Source organism: Euprymna scolopes, chromosome 18 (genome assembly GCF_053919585.1).
Source record: "Euprymna scolopes isolate OS-2025 chromosome 18, ASM5391958v1, whole genome shotgun sequence".
In the NCBI taxonomy this organism is placed as follows: Eukaryota; Metazoa; Mollusca; class Cephalopoda; order Sepiida; family Sepiolidae; genus Euprymna; species Euprymna scolopes.
In genome coordinates this window covers 31,158,033-31,175,010 of record NC_136499.1, presented here as the reverse complement: position 1 = coordinate 31,175,010, position 16,978 = coordinate 31,158,033, and the positions used below count along the sequence as shown (strand labels likewise).

At 32.2% G+C, this 16,978-nt stretch overlaps 1 protein-coding gene across 5 annotated transcripts in view; it reads right to left on the bottom strand.

The window, feature by feature from the left end:
- Positions 1-236: 236 nt before the first annotated feature.
- LOC145297558 (uncharacterized) overlaps positions 237-16,978 on the bottom strand; it is a 653,359-nt gene continuing 636,617 nt past the window's right edge. For all 5 annotated transcript variants that reach the window (XM_080143565.1, XM_080143566.1, XM_080143564.1 and 2 more), the window contains 6 exons: positions 16,054-16,978; positions 12,943-13,048; positions 9,692-9,833; positions 7,037-7,167; positions 6,464-6,556; positions 237-1,842 (listed from right to left, as the gene is read on the bottom strand). The exon at positions 16,054-16,978 is cut by the window's right edge and continues 241 nt beyond it. In XM_080143565.1, the coding sequence (XP_079999691.1) occupies positions 1,682-1,842; positions 6,464-6,556; positions 7,037-7,167; positions 9,692-9,833; positions 12,943-13,048; positions 16,054-16,978 (1,558 nt within the window). In that variant the 3' untranslated portion in view covers positions 237-1,681. The remainder of the gene's footprint in view (positions 1,843-6,463; positions 6,557-7,036; positions 7,168-9,691; positions 9,834-12,942; positions 13,049-16,053) is intronic.

The following is a 16,978-nucleotide window of genomic DNA, read 5'->3' as shown; positions in this document are numbered from 1 at the left end:
GTAAGTATAGTCGTATACACATATGGTAGGTAAGTGTGATAAAATCTTTTTGATAGGCTAAAAATGTTAACACATAAAGTTAAAATTTTAAATCAAAAAGTAAAAATAAAATAAACAAACACCAAAAAATAAATGAGGAAAAAAAAAAAAAAAAAAAAAAAAAAAACAGCAGCGAAATAAGTTCACTTTGGAAATTGTTTCCCATGATTTCTTTGTGTTGAAACTATTTTTGTTGGTTTCCTTTTTTTTCTTTTTTTTTTGGAATAAAATTATTGAGGAGGACAAGAGTTTGGGCAAATACACCTTTGTTGGTTTCCTTGCAGAAATAAAAAACATTGTTGCAGTGCTCCATCCATCCATTCATCCCCTCTCTCTCATACATAATATGTGATGTCAGTTGAATCAAGTACAAAAATACATGTACACCTGCACACAATCATAATTACATTGTCGTTATGTGAGTATACACGATATCCACATATGTATGGCTACACACATACATACACGGATTTTTACCAAAATATTCACAGCATATAGACTAAGACTCATTTGTATCATTAAAAAACATTTTACGTGCTAGTGTACACACGCACATTTATTTAAAAAAAAATTAATAATAATAAACATAGAATCATATGAACTCAAATTATTTTTTTTTTTTATAGATGAAAATTATTCCTTAAATCTAACTATTGCAATTATTAAATCTAAATACTTATTCCTAGGTAGAAATTAACCAGATCTGAACAGAGCTAAGTTTTAGCTGTTCAGCTGGGTTTTTTTTCTGCTTTGTTTTGTTTTTGTATATAGGTAAGAAACTCTTCAAGAATTGTTTGGGTTATGTGTTTATTGAGTTATTTGGATTTCAGTTAAGAAATTTCAACAGCATTCATGCAAGACACCATTAGAATAAAATCATTCTTTTTCTCCTTTTTTAAACTTCATTTTATCATTAAAGAGAAAAAAAGAAGAAAAAAAAGCTTTTCTCCTCTTCCTCCATAACAATCACTTCTAAAAGGTATTACATATGAAAAAAAAAAAAAAAAAATCACTATAAAATTATCCACCCAAACAAATTTGTTGCTCGATGCACTTCTTTTTTTTTTTCTTAATAACACTGGTGCATCAATAACCTGAAGATGGTAAGGGTGTTTGTTTATGTCAGTTTGGATGTGTGTGTATGTGGTCTTCTAGTGTTGGATGTGTAATTAGGTCTTTTCTGTACATGTAAACATGATTACTAGTAAAAAAAAAAAAAAAAAAAATTAAGAAATGGTGACAAGAAAATAAAAAAGTTCTTTAAAAAGAAAAAAGTTATATATAACTTTTTCTTTTTTCTTTTTTTTGTTCAACAATGAAGCCAGCCATCTTGCTGGTCAAGTTAAATCTGTTCGTCTGTCTAGATTTTCACTCAATCAAATTAGTCTTAATGAGCCTTATTTCTCCTGAATCCTTCTCCTTTGACTTGGCCATCAGTTTTCAGCACAAGTCACAGACAAGGTGTACAAGATTTTGGCAGTTTTCATGTTTTTTTCCCTCCATTTTTTTTTTTTTGTAAATTTTTGTTTCTTTGATTTTGTTAAAATCCCCCCCATTCAGCTTCTTTTTCATTTTCTTTTTCAAAACAACAACAAAAAAAATTGTTTCATGAATTGTCCTTCATTTTTTTTATATGCAATTATTACATTCTGAAATCAAACACTTCTTTGTGAAGATCAGGAAAATCAAATCGACTCTTTGTTGACTTCATGCGGATGTTGTTGAGTGACACTGAGTGTTGATGGTTGAATTCACGGAACATTGGAATTGTTCGGATAAGGCTTTCAAACAAGATATCATAGTCTGAAAAAGATAAAAAGAATTTATTTTAATTTAAAATCGCATTAAAAAGAAAACAAAAATTTAAATATTAATTTAACGGAGAAAAAAAAACAGATTTAAAACTTACTTTGACATATTGCAAGTCATCACAGAGAAATTGGAATATAAAGATTTCAAAACATTTTTGATGTCAGTAGAGAAATCAATATTAGTTTTCATACTTTAAAATGTTTTCATTCTGAGATTAAAAACAATTGATATCAATAAGACAATGGTCAATATATATATTTACACACACAAAGAGCCTTCAAAAATTCATAATCTGTTGAAACATTTTAATAGGATCAAAATATTTCTGATAATAACAAAACTTACACAACAAAATAAAAATTTGTTTCACTGTATAATTGAATCATTTTTCTTCCGGCATCTTAGCTTCACATGCCGTGTTTTGTTTTGTTTTTGTATATAGGTAACAAACTTTTCAAGAATTGTTTGGGTTATGTGTTTATTGAGTTATTTGGATTTCAGTTAAGAAATTTCAACAGCATTCATGTAAGACACCATTAGAATAAAATCATTCTTTTTCTCCTTTTTTAAACTTCATTTTATCATTAAAGAGAAAAAAAGAAAAAATCACTTTTAAAAGGTATTACATATGAAAAATAAAAAAAAAATCACTTTAAAAATCACTATAAAATTATCCACCCAAACAAATTTGTTGCTCGATGCACTTTTTTTTTTTTAATAACACTGGTGCATCAATAATCTGAAGAAACAAACAAACAAAAAAAAAGAACAGCTACAACTTATTTGTTGCAACAGCAAGTTGTAGTATCCCTTGATGTATACAAGATAAGAGCATGTTAAAATCATTATTTTTATGGCAAAGTAATACTTCCTGATTTTTTTTTTCTTGTGTGTGTGTGTGTTGGGGGGGTGTTCTTAAAAAATAAACTTTTCAAGAGAAAACTAGAAATGATTGATCAATAATTAATAAAATCATTTATTTAAGAAACTTTGAGAATAATTCTGTATTTACAGAATTTAGAAAACGAAAGCAATCATTTGTGAAACGTTTGCTAAAATGTGTAGCAAGTCAGGAACATTCGGTTGAATGACATTCATATTTTTTTTTTACGTTGTTTACTATGTTTAAATTTTGTTATCAGAAAGTTTGATGTTATGAAAAACAAGTGAAGCATGCATGGTCCCCTGTGAGTTCACAGTGAACAAGGCATAAAAAATGACTAAGTTCAGCATTTGCCCTCACCCCCATTTAGCCCCAAAAGTCCTCAGGAGATGTCAAATCCTGGTGAAAATGAACAAATGGTGCAGTTTTAGGTCCTAACATATGTAAATTTGAGTTCTGCATCATGCAAAAAAGAAATGACTAATTTAGCCCCATTTAGCCCCAAAAGTCCCCAAGCCTTCAACATAATTAAATTTGGGTTTAGCACCATACAAAATTTATAGTCATACACAGAAAATTTTGGACAAATATGGTACAATAGTCTAAAAAAAGAAAAAAAAAAAAAAATGGAGTGTTTTTATTAGCTCTAAAAGACACACAAAATTATATAAAAATCAGTTAGTTACAACTTTCCAGAAAGTTTTATAAAATTCCAAGGCATCAATCTTTTTAAATAAACACAAAAGTGTCAATTTTAACCATTTTAACCCGAAAGGCATCCCAGGGTTGGGGTAACCGGAATTTTCCCGGAAAATCCGTTTTGTTACTTTTTTTTTTATTCATATCATGTTTAATGTTTGTGCAAATCTTCAAAATATTCCAAGATGTAGTTATTGAAAAAAGTGCGGACAAACAAATGAATGAATGGACGGACAAGGGTGAATTTACAGGTCCACCCTCTTGTTGTTGGGAGATCAATTATAGTTTTTGAAAGATGGAGAACTTAAAATCAAAGTGATTGGAGAAGGGAGGGGTAGCCCTTCTATGACTAACTCCAACTTTGATCAAGTAGTTAAATAAGACCAGGCGTGTGAGTTCAGTTCAGACCTGTCAACTATACTTGCTTTTATGTGATCAAATTTAAATATTTTAGAATACTAGATATTTGTGAATGAATTTTTTTTTTTTTTTACACAATGATCACTACTTATCAAGACCCGGAAGCCACTCAGGGATAAGGGTTATTGCAAGTACATTACGTTAGTGAGGAGATTTGCTGAAATGTTTACTTAAGGGGGCGGTTCATTAGGAATTTGTTAACATTGGACTTGAAGACATCCAAGTTGTAGTCCGGAGGAAAGCAGGCAGACGGAACAGAGTTCCACAGGCGTGCAGTTCTAAGAAAGAAGCTTTGTTCATGGAATCCGCGTTTTGATTTAGGCACAGATATAGAGTGGGGGAAATTTTTCACAGTGGATTCAGCTAGACGGGTGTTTTTCGTGAAAGATTGGCGAGGGGGGACAAGAGATTGGAGTTCAGACGAGCATCTGCCATGGAAATAACGATAAAACAAGGACAGGCTCACAACGTCTCTTCTGTGGGAGAGAGGTTGCAGGGTAGAGAAAAGGGCATCCCCCACTAAGCCACAAAGTCTATTTTGTACTCTGTCAAGGCAGGATAGGCTGTTTTTAGCAGATCCTGCCCAGATATGGCAACAGTATTCCATCCTTGGACGTATTTGGCTTTTATATAGATAGAGAATTGCATCAGTAGTGAGATATCTTCTGGAGCGGTAGAAGGATCCCACCATCTTTCCAGCGACCTTGGCAACAGACTTGATGTACGTGTTCCATTTCAGATCAGGAGTAAAGGTCAAACCCAGAAGCTTGTCAAAACACGGGGCCTCACCCAGATGAGAGCCATCCATCACAATTGATGCCATTTTGTCCATCTACCACTACTCTTATGAGCCTATCGGAGAGAAATGACTTAATGATTGAGAAAACATTTCCAGTTATACCGTAGCTGGAAATCTTGTGAAGTAGACCCTTATGCCATACCTTGTCGAAGGCCTTTGATATGTCAAGAGCAATTGCCCTAGAAAGGAAGCCTTTGTCAAGAGATTCACTAATCCTGTGGAATATAACCGTCAGCACATCTGCGGTAGATCTTGCAGAGCAGAAACCATATTGTGTGTCACTAAGAAGGTTATTCCTGCTGAGGTGGTTGACTATTTCTCTATTTAATATGGATTCCAGCAACTTACTCATAACACACAGGAGAGTTATTGGTCTGTACTGAGAGGGAGATGACTTATCACCTGGATTCTTAAATACAGGGCAAACTGATGAGGTCTTCCAGGGAGTCGGAAAGTACTTCTCCCTAAGGCAGCGCTTAAATAGTTTCGTAAGTATGGGAGCAAGTTTTGGTTGAAGCTTTTTTAACACTATAATTGGGATGCCATCAGGGCCAGTTGCTTTACTGGAATCTAGGTTCTTTATTAGCTTGGCGACCTCATGCACGGATATTTGTATGTTACCTAGCTTGTTCTGTGTTATAGGAGGAAATATGGGGAGTTGATGGCCTTCGTCGCATAGGGTAGAATTATATTTATACCAAATGAATTAATGATGCAGAATAACTATATCAACTTCACAAAACTTTTTGTGCTGCATAATCCGTGAGATTCTAATATGTGCACACCAGGTTTGATATAAATAACATTGACTTCTTTGACAACAGTTTTAGTAAATAAATACTTTGGTTTTACGATTCTGAATTTTTTTAGATAAGGATTGATTATTTATATTATTTGGATTCTTTGGACTACTGTTCTCATCTTGAAAGTTATTTGCACAACGTTTTAGATGATGTAACCTCTGACCTTCTTCAGGTGTATCTTTCTGTTGAACTCTGGAATCTTTATGGAATTTCTAATGGAACCCTTTATTTAATCCAGGCTATGTTCTATCAGCCATGATTGGGTAGAAGTTCTAAGGTATTCGCAATTGTATTTTTGGGTCGTCAGCACTAGGGATTCAATTTTCAACCTCCAGGAGTGTAAATTTTACAATTTAATTTTATCAAGTACTCTATCTACTGTGCCACAGGTCCTTGCAGACATTGATCAAAATGTGCAAATAACACTCAAGATATGAAAGGTAGTCTGAAGAATCCAAATAATACGAAATACTTTGGTTGTCTTTGATTTTTATGTCTTGTACATCACTCATACATGATTAACATAGAATGCGGAATTTAATGTTTCATATTTTGGTTCTTGTCTAGAATTCCACTTATATTAAATAACAAAAGTAAACGAAAAGCTGCATGATGTATGACAAAACAAAAATATCATTTTCTACAATTATGTAAATTGATCAAGTAATTGTATTTTCATAAATAAAATAATTTTTAAGTAATTAACCGGAATTCATAGGCATTATAATTTAAATTTTAATTATTGTTGAGTTATCTGCCTTTGCTCCCCCCCCCCTTCTCAAAATTATAGAATTTAATTTTCTTATTTAAAAATAAGCTATTGGATCAAGTTACATGACTTTTGGAACATGATATTTTTAATTTGTCACAGGTACATACATCATAATTTTTTGTTTGTTTGTTAATATAGAAGAAATTCTGTACAAGTGAAATTTTTGTCAAAACATAAATGTTAAACACATGAAGTTCAATAAATTAATATAAGTTTTAATTATAGATTCCACTTACCTTCATGGGTGTGCTTTATTTCATTGTACAAGGCTTGTAAAAAGAGACCTTGTATTTTAGAAATAGCTTTTACTCCAGAAAGATTTTGACGATCTGAAAATGTACATAAAATAAATTAGTAAGCAATACTTGATATCAGGATTCACTTAATAAAATGTAGTTTGCTTCAAACACTGTGCTATATGTAACATGCTGAAAGAAATAAACGGTAAGATGGTAAACATTTTGAAATTTGGAATATAGACCTTTTGTCATTTATTTGTATATGCTATCTAGTTACATTGGGCTTCATAAATTAAAGGATTGGTATAAATTAAGGGTATAATATAATTGAATAAGCGTATTTTTCCCATAAAGATGTGTGTGTATGTGTGTGTGTGCGTGCAAATTTTTTGGAATATAATGGGGAGTGCAAAAACTAAATTGCTTAGGAAGACCCTTCCAAACATTTAAACATTTTTTTTAGATTGCCCACTGTTTTCTGGTTTGTTTAGAACTAAAAACAAGCAACTTAATATTTAAGTTGAACTTCCGAAAGGCCAAGAATGTGAGACACGTTATTTATGTTCTTACCTGGACATATGATCAAGACTGCTGTAAAGAGCCCAATTTCGCCATCTGTAAGCTTCAAGGGGTTGAAGGTTTCTGCCATAGAAAAAAACTCCTCAAGGAACTTCCCCAGTGGCATGGCTCGGATTATTTCTCTGAAAGAGTGTACAATATACATATATATATTTCCAAGAGTTAAGAATCGTTACTGATATTAGAGATATAATGAAATGGTTGAAATAAATGCTTAGGGTGGCCAAACAAAATATTTAATAAAAATCTTTTTATTTTTTATTATGAACCACCACTTATCAAAGCCAAAAACTTGAGGATACGGGATAATGAGACAGATGGTTTGAAGATGAAGAATATTATGAGAGGACTGAAAATGATTAATACAATCAACAAGGATCAATTACTTATGGGGATGGTTTATGAAAAGTATTTGTCAACATTGGATGTAGTCTCAGGGAAGTAGTCCTGTGGTAATGTGATCCACAAAGTAGGTACTCTGGGGGGAAAAACTATGTTCATGGAAATTCCATTTGCTTTTAGTCACATGAAAGAAAAGTCCTTTGTAGTTGCGGTAATAAGGTGTTCTTACTGTGATAGTTTTACAAGAAGGAACCAGAGATTGGAGCTCAGTCGAGCACTTTCCATGGAAATAACAACAGAGTAAAAAAAGACTAGCAACATCACTTCTGTGAGAAAAGTGCTCTAAAGAACACAAGAAATCATCCCTCACTACATTGTATAGATGTTTTTGTACTTTGTAGACAAGAAAAAGGTGCTCTGAGCAACACCTCCCCAGGATGTATCTTATTGTAAAAGAGATTCTGTGTCTATTAAAGCAACAATTAAGATTGTAAAGGAATTTAGAACAGTAAAATTGGATCGGTTTGAAAGCCAAGATGAAGCAGTAAATTAATTAAAAAAAAAAACAAACAAACAAAAAAAGGAGCAACTTTACCATAGTGTCGTCCAATCCAATCATGTATTTTGAAACAAAGGCATTTCAAAGAAAAACATTACATACTTACATGTCAAATTTAAATTAGCATAAATTCCAAAATTTATGAAACCTCGTTCAGTAGAAGACGTGCTTGAGCTAATTTTTTGGGGAAAAAAAAAGTGTGAATATGCAAGATGGCAGACTTGAAAGCAGTTATCTCCCCTTGATTTCAAGCATCTAAAGGGTTAATTTACAGTGAACTTGCAACTTTGAAAAATTGTTTTTACTTATAATCATATTTCTACTGGACCATTTTTCATAATCTTTGAAATTTATACTAATTTCAGCAGGACATGTAAGTACATGTTTTTTCTCTGAAATGCATTTTTAAAGACACACTATAGTAAAGTTGCACAAAAAAAAAAAAAAAACCCAGTTACAACTTATTTGTTGCAAGTATCCTTTGAATCAGTAGGCCCTGATATTTTGCTTACAAAAACAAGCTATTCTGTTCTTGTAGGCAAATTCCAGGATCATTGATTGATCATGTGTAACTTCAATGCCAGAGAGTTACAAAAGTTTAGTATGCTTTTCTCTTCATTTTCCAATTGTTTTATATATTTTGTTCTACTTGTCATGTTGCCATTATGTTTCTCTATCTTTAGTTTAAAATATGTTTAGGGTTAATGTATAGAAAAAGAAAAAAAAACACCAAGAAATAAAACAACCATGGATAATTAAAACACCTTTTGTTTTCCACTGGCTAGATGTGGTTTTCACTTGTAACCAATACTATATACTCTGATTTGATATTTAAATGACATGTGGCCAACCAGAAAGCAAAATCGGTTAGTTTTATAAACAAAATATTAGGAGAAATCTATCTAAGAGAGACCACTATTTGCACATTTATATTTTTTGCTTTGGGTATCAGAAAATAAATAAAAATGCTGTAGATTTAGAAAAAAATTATTGGATAAAAAATCGAATGACTGACTAAATTTATTCACAAAAATATTTGATCAGATATTGTATGTTTGTAAATAAAAGTAAGCCTGATTTGTAAAATTTTTAAAAATTAAAATTAATTAATCATTCATTTGTAATAGTTAATTAAAAAGAAACATGTAATAAATAAAATCAAGTTTCAAAATCATTGGAAAAAAAAAAAAAATGTAAACTGGCATGCACCTCTAGCTCAAAGATGAGATGCATTTTGGGAAGGATTATTGTAAAATTGATGTATTTCATTGGTCACAAAGGAACCAGATATTTGACTTTTGCTAGAAATTATTTCTTTCCATCATTTAAATGCTTCAAAAAGTCTATCAAATTCTGAAGTGTTACAACATCATAAATAAGTGAGCCATTTTAAAATTTGGATATTTGAAAGGAATTTGAGAGTATTTAAACTGTTGAATAGAAAATAATTTTTGGTTTTAAAATTGTTAGAAAATTCCCATTTCTTAAAAGATTGAAAATTTTGGAACCTCGTATTTACATCCAATTATTTTATAAATAGGTATTAAAATAGCATTATCTTAAAAAAAATAATTGCATTAAAGCAATTTGCTTCAATTAATAATTTAATGATGAACTGATACTAATAATTTTAACTTTCAAAATTTTATTTAAAAATAAAATTAACACAGCATAACTGATTTAAAAAAAACTAAGCTTATTCGAACTAGTTTTGTGAAATGTTTTTAGCAGAGATTAATTTTTACCTAGGGCATTGCATTTTCATGTCTGGATCAAACATGGTGTAGTTGTCATGGTTGACCAACATGCAGAACCTTGCCAGCATGACCTCAAACGTTCCTTGTTTGATTAATTTGATTTGGTCCTCTTGATCAATCTCTGAAAAACCTGCAAAGAAAAAAAAAAGTAAAATAAATTTCTTTTTAAATGAACTAAAATATTGCGCCATATTATTTCAACTATAGGCTGAATTTTTATTTCTTTAATTTTATGCATTAAAAAAAAAAAATCTACTCAATTATATATATATATATATATATATATATATATATATATATATATATAAAAAAGGGTTTCTTATTATTTGGATTTTTCAGATTATTGCTCTCATATGTAATCTCTGGTCTTCTTCAAATGTATCTTGTAGAACTCGGAAATCTGTATGTTTTTTTTTTTTTTTTTTTTTTTTTTACAAAGGCATCACCACGTTATCAAGGCCCAGAGGCCACTCAAGGATAAGGGTTAAAGAGTGTACAGTAGAAGTTGGTCAATATAGTAATCATTAGTAATGAAAATTTGGTAAATTTAATAACTTATATGGAACGGCTCATCAAGAACTTATTTACCTTAGACTTGAACACAACCATATTGTAGTCAGCCGGAAAGCAGGAAAACGGAAGACAATTCCACAGGCGTGCAGTTCTAAGAAAGAAGCTTTGTTCATGTAATTTTGAATGGAACTCTTTATTTAACGCACGGAGATAGCATAGTCTTGTGCCGTCAGCCATAGAAGTAGAGGTAGAAGTCTTAAGTAATTCACAGTTGTACTCTTTGTATCAGCTGCATTGAGGATTGAGCCTTCAATTTTTTTTTTTAAATCCCATTTTTATCCAAAACAAGGCACAATGCCACTCTGATGTAGGGGGCTACTATCGGGAACATAAGTTGCAGGGATATTATGTAGGGAGTTGAACAGCAAGATGTCAGTTCACATTGCACTTCAACTTTTGCATGTCAGTACGGTTGGGAAAGCAGAATCTTAAAAGGGAGTTCCAAAGTCTAGCAGTTCTGGGGAAGAAACTATTGGAGTAGAAGGCTTTTTTACATCTAGGTACCTCTACTGTGTAGGGGTGGGATCTTGCTCCGTGTCGGGTTTGTCATAAGTATTTACATCAAGGGGGTACAAGTGTTTTCAGTTTGTCGGAGCATTCACCATTAAAATGCTTACAGAACAGGCAGAGGGATGCAATATTTCGTCGATGCGACAGAGGTTAAAGCTTAGATGACAGCTCGGAACCTATCAGGTTGGCATCTCTTTTTTGAACCCTGTCCAGGAGTGAGAGACTAGTAGCAGATGCACCAGCCCAAATGTGACAACATACTCCATACATGGGCAAATGGTGGCCTTATAGATGTACAAGATACTTTCAGGCGTAAGTAGCTTTTGGGGATGGTAGAGAGAGCCTAGCTTTCTCAAAGTGGCCCTGGCAATGCTCTTAATGTATCTGTTCCAACTCATGCTCCCTGTGAATGTTAAGCTGGGGAGTTTGAAAGTAATCTCAGGTAATATATCTTAATGTATCTGCTATTGGTGGTCGAGAAGGTTTCTTGTAATTATTGAAGGAAACAAGCTTAGTCTTCCAGAAGAGTGTCACTTAGAACTGAATTTTACTTAGTACTCTATCTAATATGCCATGAATTATTGGTATGAATTTTGGGAGTCTTAAACAGAAAAAGTAGTTAGTATGAAGAAAAATATTTGTGTGAAATTTCATGGAAAAGAATGTTACTTAATATTTGTTTGAAAAAGTAAGTAATGATGCTGAATATATTCAGGTATTGTTTTTATTTACAAAAAACAGAAATTATGTTTTTAAGCAAAAATTTGTTTTTAACTAACACCTAATACTTTGTATGTCTACTTTTATATATATATATATATATATATATATATATATATATATATATATATATATACACATACACACACAAATGTCACCTAGTTTAAAAAAAAACATTTACGTAACTATGTAAAGTTTATGTTATGCGAATTTCTTTAAATTTATAAAACACAGGTTAAGATTTTTAAAAATTCTTCTAACTTACATGAGATACAAACTCAGGTATTGACACTGTAAAAACTACTGCCATAGTAATATGTACTCTGCCTATTCCTTTTTTGTCAACCAATCATGTTAGTATTTGCATACAAGCACACAAACTTCAAAACCCCAATAACTATTTAATAGTATATTGATATCGAAGAGTTTGCTTATATTTCTTTCAACAGATGCATGATGCCTGTACAAGTTGCAACAATTTTTTTTTTTTTTTTTTTGCAAAGAAATTGAACATTTCATCACTTTAAAGTAATCCATATAGAATTTTCAAACTGAGCCCTTGATTTAATCCATGAGAGTAGATTATTCTTACTCTGTTAGCCATAACCAGCTAGAAAACTTAGTATTTGTTAAAAATTTTAGTTAGCATCGCTTGCAGTAAGGTTTGAACATTCAACCTTCAGTCCCACCACTACAGTGTTGCATTTTTGTGCTTATTTTGCCAGTACTTCCACAGAACATGCTTTGATGTACTACACTTGTATTATTGATCAGCATAAATACTCCTGGCAAACTCAAGAAAGAGTAACATCCCATCCTTTTACTTTCTATTCTAATTGCTTCTTTTCTCAAACCACTTAATCTTCAGAATTCCCTCCCTACTCTGTTTCCATGACTGAATCAGCACATAAAAATAAATGTAAAGTAAACAAACATCTTGCTGCATAACTACTCACTTAGGACCTCCCTCTGCTATAAATCTAGCCTCCTAATTCACAGTAACCCCTCTTGCTTCAGTGACAAAATGCCTTATTTAGGGGTGAACCGAAATACAAAAAAGAAAAAAAAAAAAGATTGTCACTTAGAAGTTTTAAAGGACAAAGTTGAAAAGTCATAATTAGCTCTCAAGCTCTCATTATTGATACTTAAGCTTTTACAAAAAAATATTTACATAAAAACGGATGATGTCATTAATGATGGATGGTAACTTTTCATAACTTAAAAAAAATAAAGTAAAGCCCATTTTCAAGAAGATATATATTAATATTTTTACATCCCTTTTCAATTATTCCTATCATTCCCCAGCCCCTATCTAAAACATTCATGTACAGATGAATTGTGTGCACAGTTACAAGCAAGCAATAAAGGCTTTTGTAGTATTTAGATATCAGTATTGACATTACTTGAAGACATTCTTCAAAATAAGAAATTCTTACCTGGGAGACGTTTACAAAATTTGACAACATTTGTGATTTCAGGCACCATATTAGAGAGGAACTGTCCCCACATATGTTCAGAGGCACTCTCTTGAGTCTGTAAAGACTGGAAAATAAAAATAAAACATTGTTACAACTTATTACCTACATCATATATATATATATATATATATATATATATATATATATATATAAAGGTATGTGAAGATGTTTTAGATATATCTATGTACAGGAGTCACTCCTACATTATAAATTTTGGAACATAATTAATATAAGGATAATATGGGATAAATTTAGTTTAATTCAGTTTCGTACAAAGGGGGCAGGAAGCCCCATGCAAAAACTTCAGATACATCTGATTTTTGTAGAATTTTGACCATAAGTACTAAATATTAATTTATAAATATTCCTCAAATTTTTTGCAGTTTCTTTGAAGTATTTTAAAAAGTTTCTAGAGAGACATGGGGGAGGGGGGTCCATAATGAAAGCACAACCTCCCATTTGAAAATCCAAATATTTAAAATCTGTATTGAATTTAATTTATAATCATGAGACAACAATCAAAGATTCCCTGGATTTAAATTTCTTCTCCAAACCTCTCAAGCTTAAGACTTAAATTTGAGACATTTTCTAGAATCAAAATCATGTGGTTGATTTGGATCAAAATTGGAATAAGGATTCTAAATGCAAGATTTAGTTACATCATGTCTTGAATTTAATCTTTGTAAGGAGACATAAAAATGGTTCAATACCATTCTGTTTGCGGAATTAATTTTGCCTAAAGTAAGTCATAAGATTTTCCTCTTCTAAAAACTTTTTCTTTTTTGTTTTTACAAAAATTAGCCAATTTTCTGGATACTTTGTGTCTTCAATAAAAAGGAACATGACACTGGAACAGAAACCAGCAATCTCTAAATTGATAAAATTGTGTGATCACTTCTCATGCTTATGTGTGTGCGTTTCTCACCACTATGCGACTAACAGATTATTTTTTTTTATTTACAATTACTTATTTATTGAAAAAAAGAAATGGAATAGTGTGAAATACTCAAGCATTAAAGAAATCCTATTGACAAAAAAAAACAAAAAAAAAAACAAACAACATTTAATGCAATGAAATGATCAGAGTTAAAAAAAATTCACTATTACATATAAAAGGACGAATGTATAATTAGTACGAACTTCTTTATCACCTTCTCACATACCAAACAATATATAACTGATTTCCTCCTCTCTACATTCACGTAGCAATCAACACTACCTCATTATTAGTTTATTTACTGATTTACAACCTTTTAGTTTCTAATTTATACATTTAACAGCTTTTTTCTTCTTTTTAATTTCAACTTAAAAGTATTAATAAAAATAATGCAAAACAAAAACAACAAAAAAAAAAACTCTGGGGCAACACCAGATAGATACAATTAGTGATTAGATAAAATGTTCGTGCTCTACGGAAGAGTGGGCTGGTTAAAAGTGCTCATCCAACACAAAAGCACACCTCTCTCCTTCCTCCAAATCTGCCTTAATGACCTGCTCACTCCCATCATGCACTCCAAGTGCATAAATGAGTTGGCCATTTTGTCTCTCTTCTTTCACATGGAGCAACACAGATAAGCCTTTCATTTTGTTTACAGATAACACCACAATGTTGAGCATTTTTATTCAGACCATTGAAGTCTAGTTATGTTTCAATCTTTTTTTTTTTCCATTTTCACTAGATTATCTTAAAAAATTTCTACAGATAAAATGTTATAAAAAAAAAAAAAAAAAAAATATACCTAATATTTGGAACAATCAGGATTTGGATTTATTTAGCAAATACTAGCTGTACCTATCCGGCATTGCCTGAAAGTCATTACTTTCATTTTCTTTAATAAGATTTTAAAAATTAAATGTAATTATTAAAGTATTGTTTGATAATTACAAAATTAATTGAACTAATTGTTATAAAACTAATTTAGAATACTAAAAGCATCAGAAAAAAAACTTTCTTTTTTTTTAAATTAAAAACTAAGAAATTTATCTGTCACTATTAATTCTGTAATTTGGAACAAATACAATGATTGATCAAATCTATGCCAATTAGCCAATCAAAGCAATTGAAATATCAACTAATAACACAAATAAATCACGAAAAAAGTCTGTTACTAAATTTGTTTTCTGGTTCTTTATGAGTGGTGATATTGGTACATTTTTTTTTCTATAGAAAAGCTCTTTTCCATTGTATAAATATTCAACAATGAAAAATAAAATTTTGAATGGATTAAATTTATAATTGACAAATTTAATTGGAATGCAAATTTTTAAAGAGCATACTCAAAATTAAAAGTTTATGGTTAAACAAAAACAAATATGGAAGTATTTTATTTTTAAAGATGATAAAAATGCAATTTATTTTAAAGACATCATTTGATAGAATGCAAAAGTAAATAGATGAAATGACAATACTGAAGAACCGAATATTAAATTCCTCAATATTGTCATTTCATCTATTTATCTTTGCCTTATAGCAAATGGGGTATTTAAAAAATGTATTGGCATTGCTTTGAAAAAAATAAATGCAACTTCTTGCAAACAATGCACAATGATTCAAGCAAACTACAATAGAATAGTTTATAATCATGAACCCCCCCCCCCAAAAAAAAATAGACTGACTTTACTTTATGTATTAGATTTACAATATAAAAATAATAATAAGGGTCAAGGAGGATGGTAAGACCGAAGAGAGAAACCACTAATAAGACCTCCACTACATGAGTGTGAAGAGGACCAGGACTTTGGGGAGGCTTATTGCCACCCAAATTCCAGTGAAGGACAATTATCATTACCAGTGAGAAATCAATGGTAAGTAGCTGCTGCGATGATTCAAATTTATTTGCAAAGGTTATCAAGAGAAATGGAGAGTACTGGAAATATGGGAAGACTTGTTGTTACTCAGACTTCAGGGAACACCACCGGTTGTGTTGTTGTCACTGAGTAATCTCTGATGATGGCCTGTGTGAGAACTGCTAATGACTACAAATAATAATAGTAACCATGTGTTTTATTTGCAATCAACTTGCTAAGCAAAAGATAGAATGAGCATAAAATGAGAAAAAGATGACTTACCGCAGTGATTTCAGTCTTGTTCTCTTCCCATCTCTGGTAGGCTTCCAAAACTGCATCATGTGTCACCCGACATGTCATCATGTGGGCATCAACAATAGTTACAGTGACTTGCTCGATTAGTTTCTTTCGAGGTTCCGATGGCTCCTGTCGGCCTTCCTCGACAATCTTATCGAGTAAAAATTTAGGTATGCCCTGACTTCCAATCTGACACGGGGAAAACTTAGGCTCCGCTTTGATGACCGATTGCGATTCATCAAAGTGTGATGGTGTCTGGGGAGTAGGGGCTGCAGATGAGGTAGAATTGGGTGTCTCAGGCATCACAAAGGACGAGGGGCTTGTGTCCTTGTTGTTACTCGTGCCAGTAGAGATCCTTTCAGTACAGCCCTCATGGATCCCATTTGGGAGCCCATTGGCAGTTGTGTTGAGCATATTTGCTGGGATGATATCAGCCGCACTGCTGACAACACCATTGCTGGCAATACCGTTGGCTATGATACCGTTTGAAATGCCATTTGGTGTCATTATGTTGCTATCCATGATACCATTTGGTTGCACACCATTGGCTATATTGTTTTCAACAGGTTCAGTTTTCATTCTGATGCCATTCAGTTGAATGGTATTGTTGGAGCTGACGGCTACTGGGGGAGGGGGAACACTGGCAGTGTTGTTGCTGTTGGCGCTGCCTGCTGCAGCAGTGCTGCCGTTAGTGCTGCTGTTCGGAGTGCTGTTGTTTGTGCTGGTTGAGTTGGGGTGAGGCTGAAGATGAACCGGCGACTGGCTACTGCTGCTTGCTGGACTGTTCAGGCTCGAGTACCCAGACTCCAGCCCATTCGGAATGCTGTTGCTCGTGTTTGGGGTGGTAGTGGTGGTGGTTGCGACTGTAGCAGTGGTAGCTGCAGCAGCAGCAGTGACAGATGATTCCTGT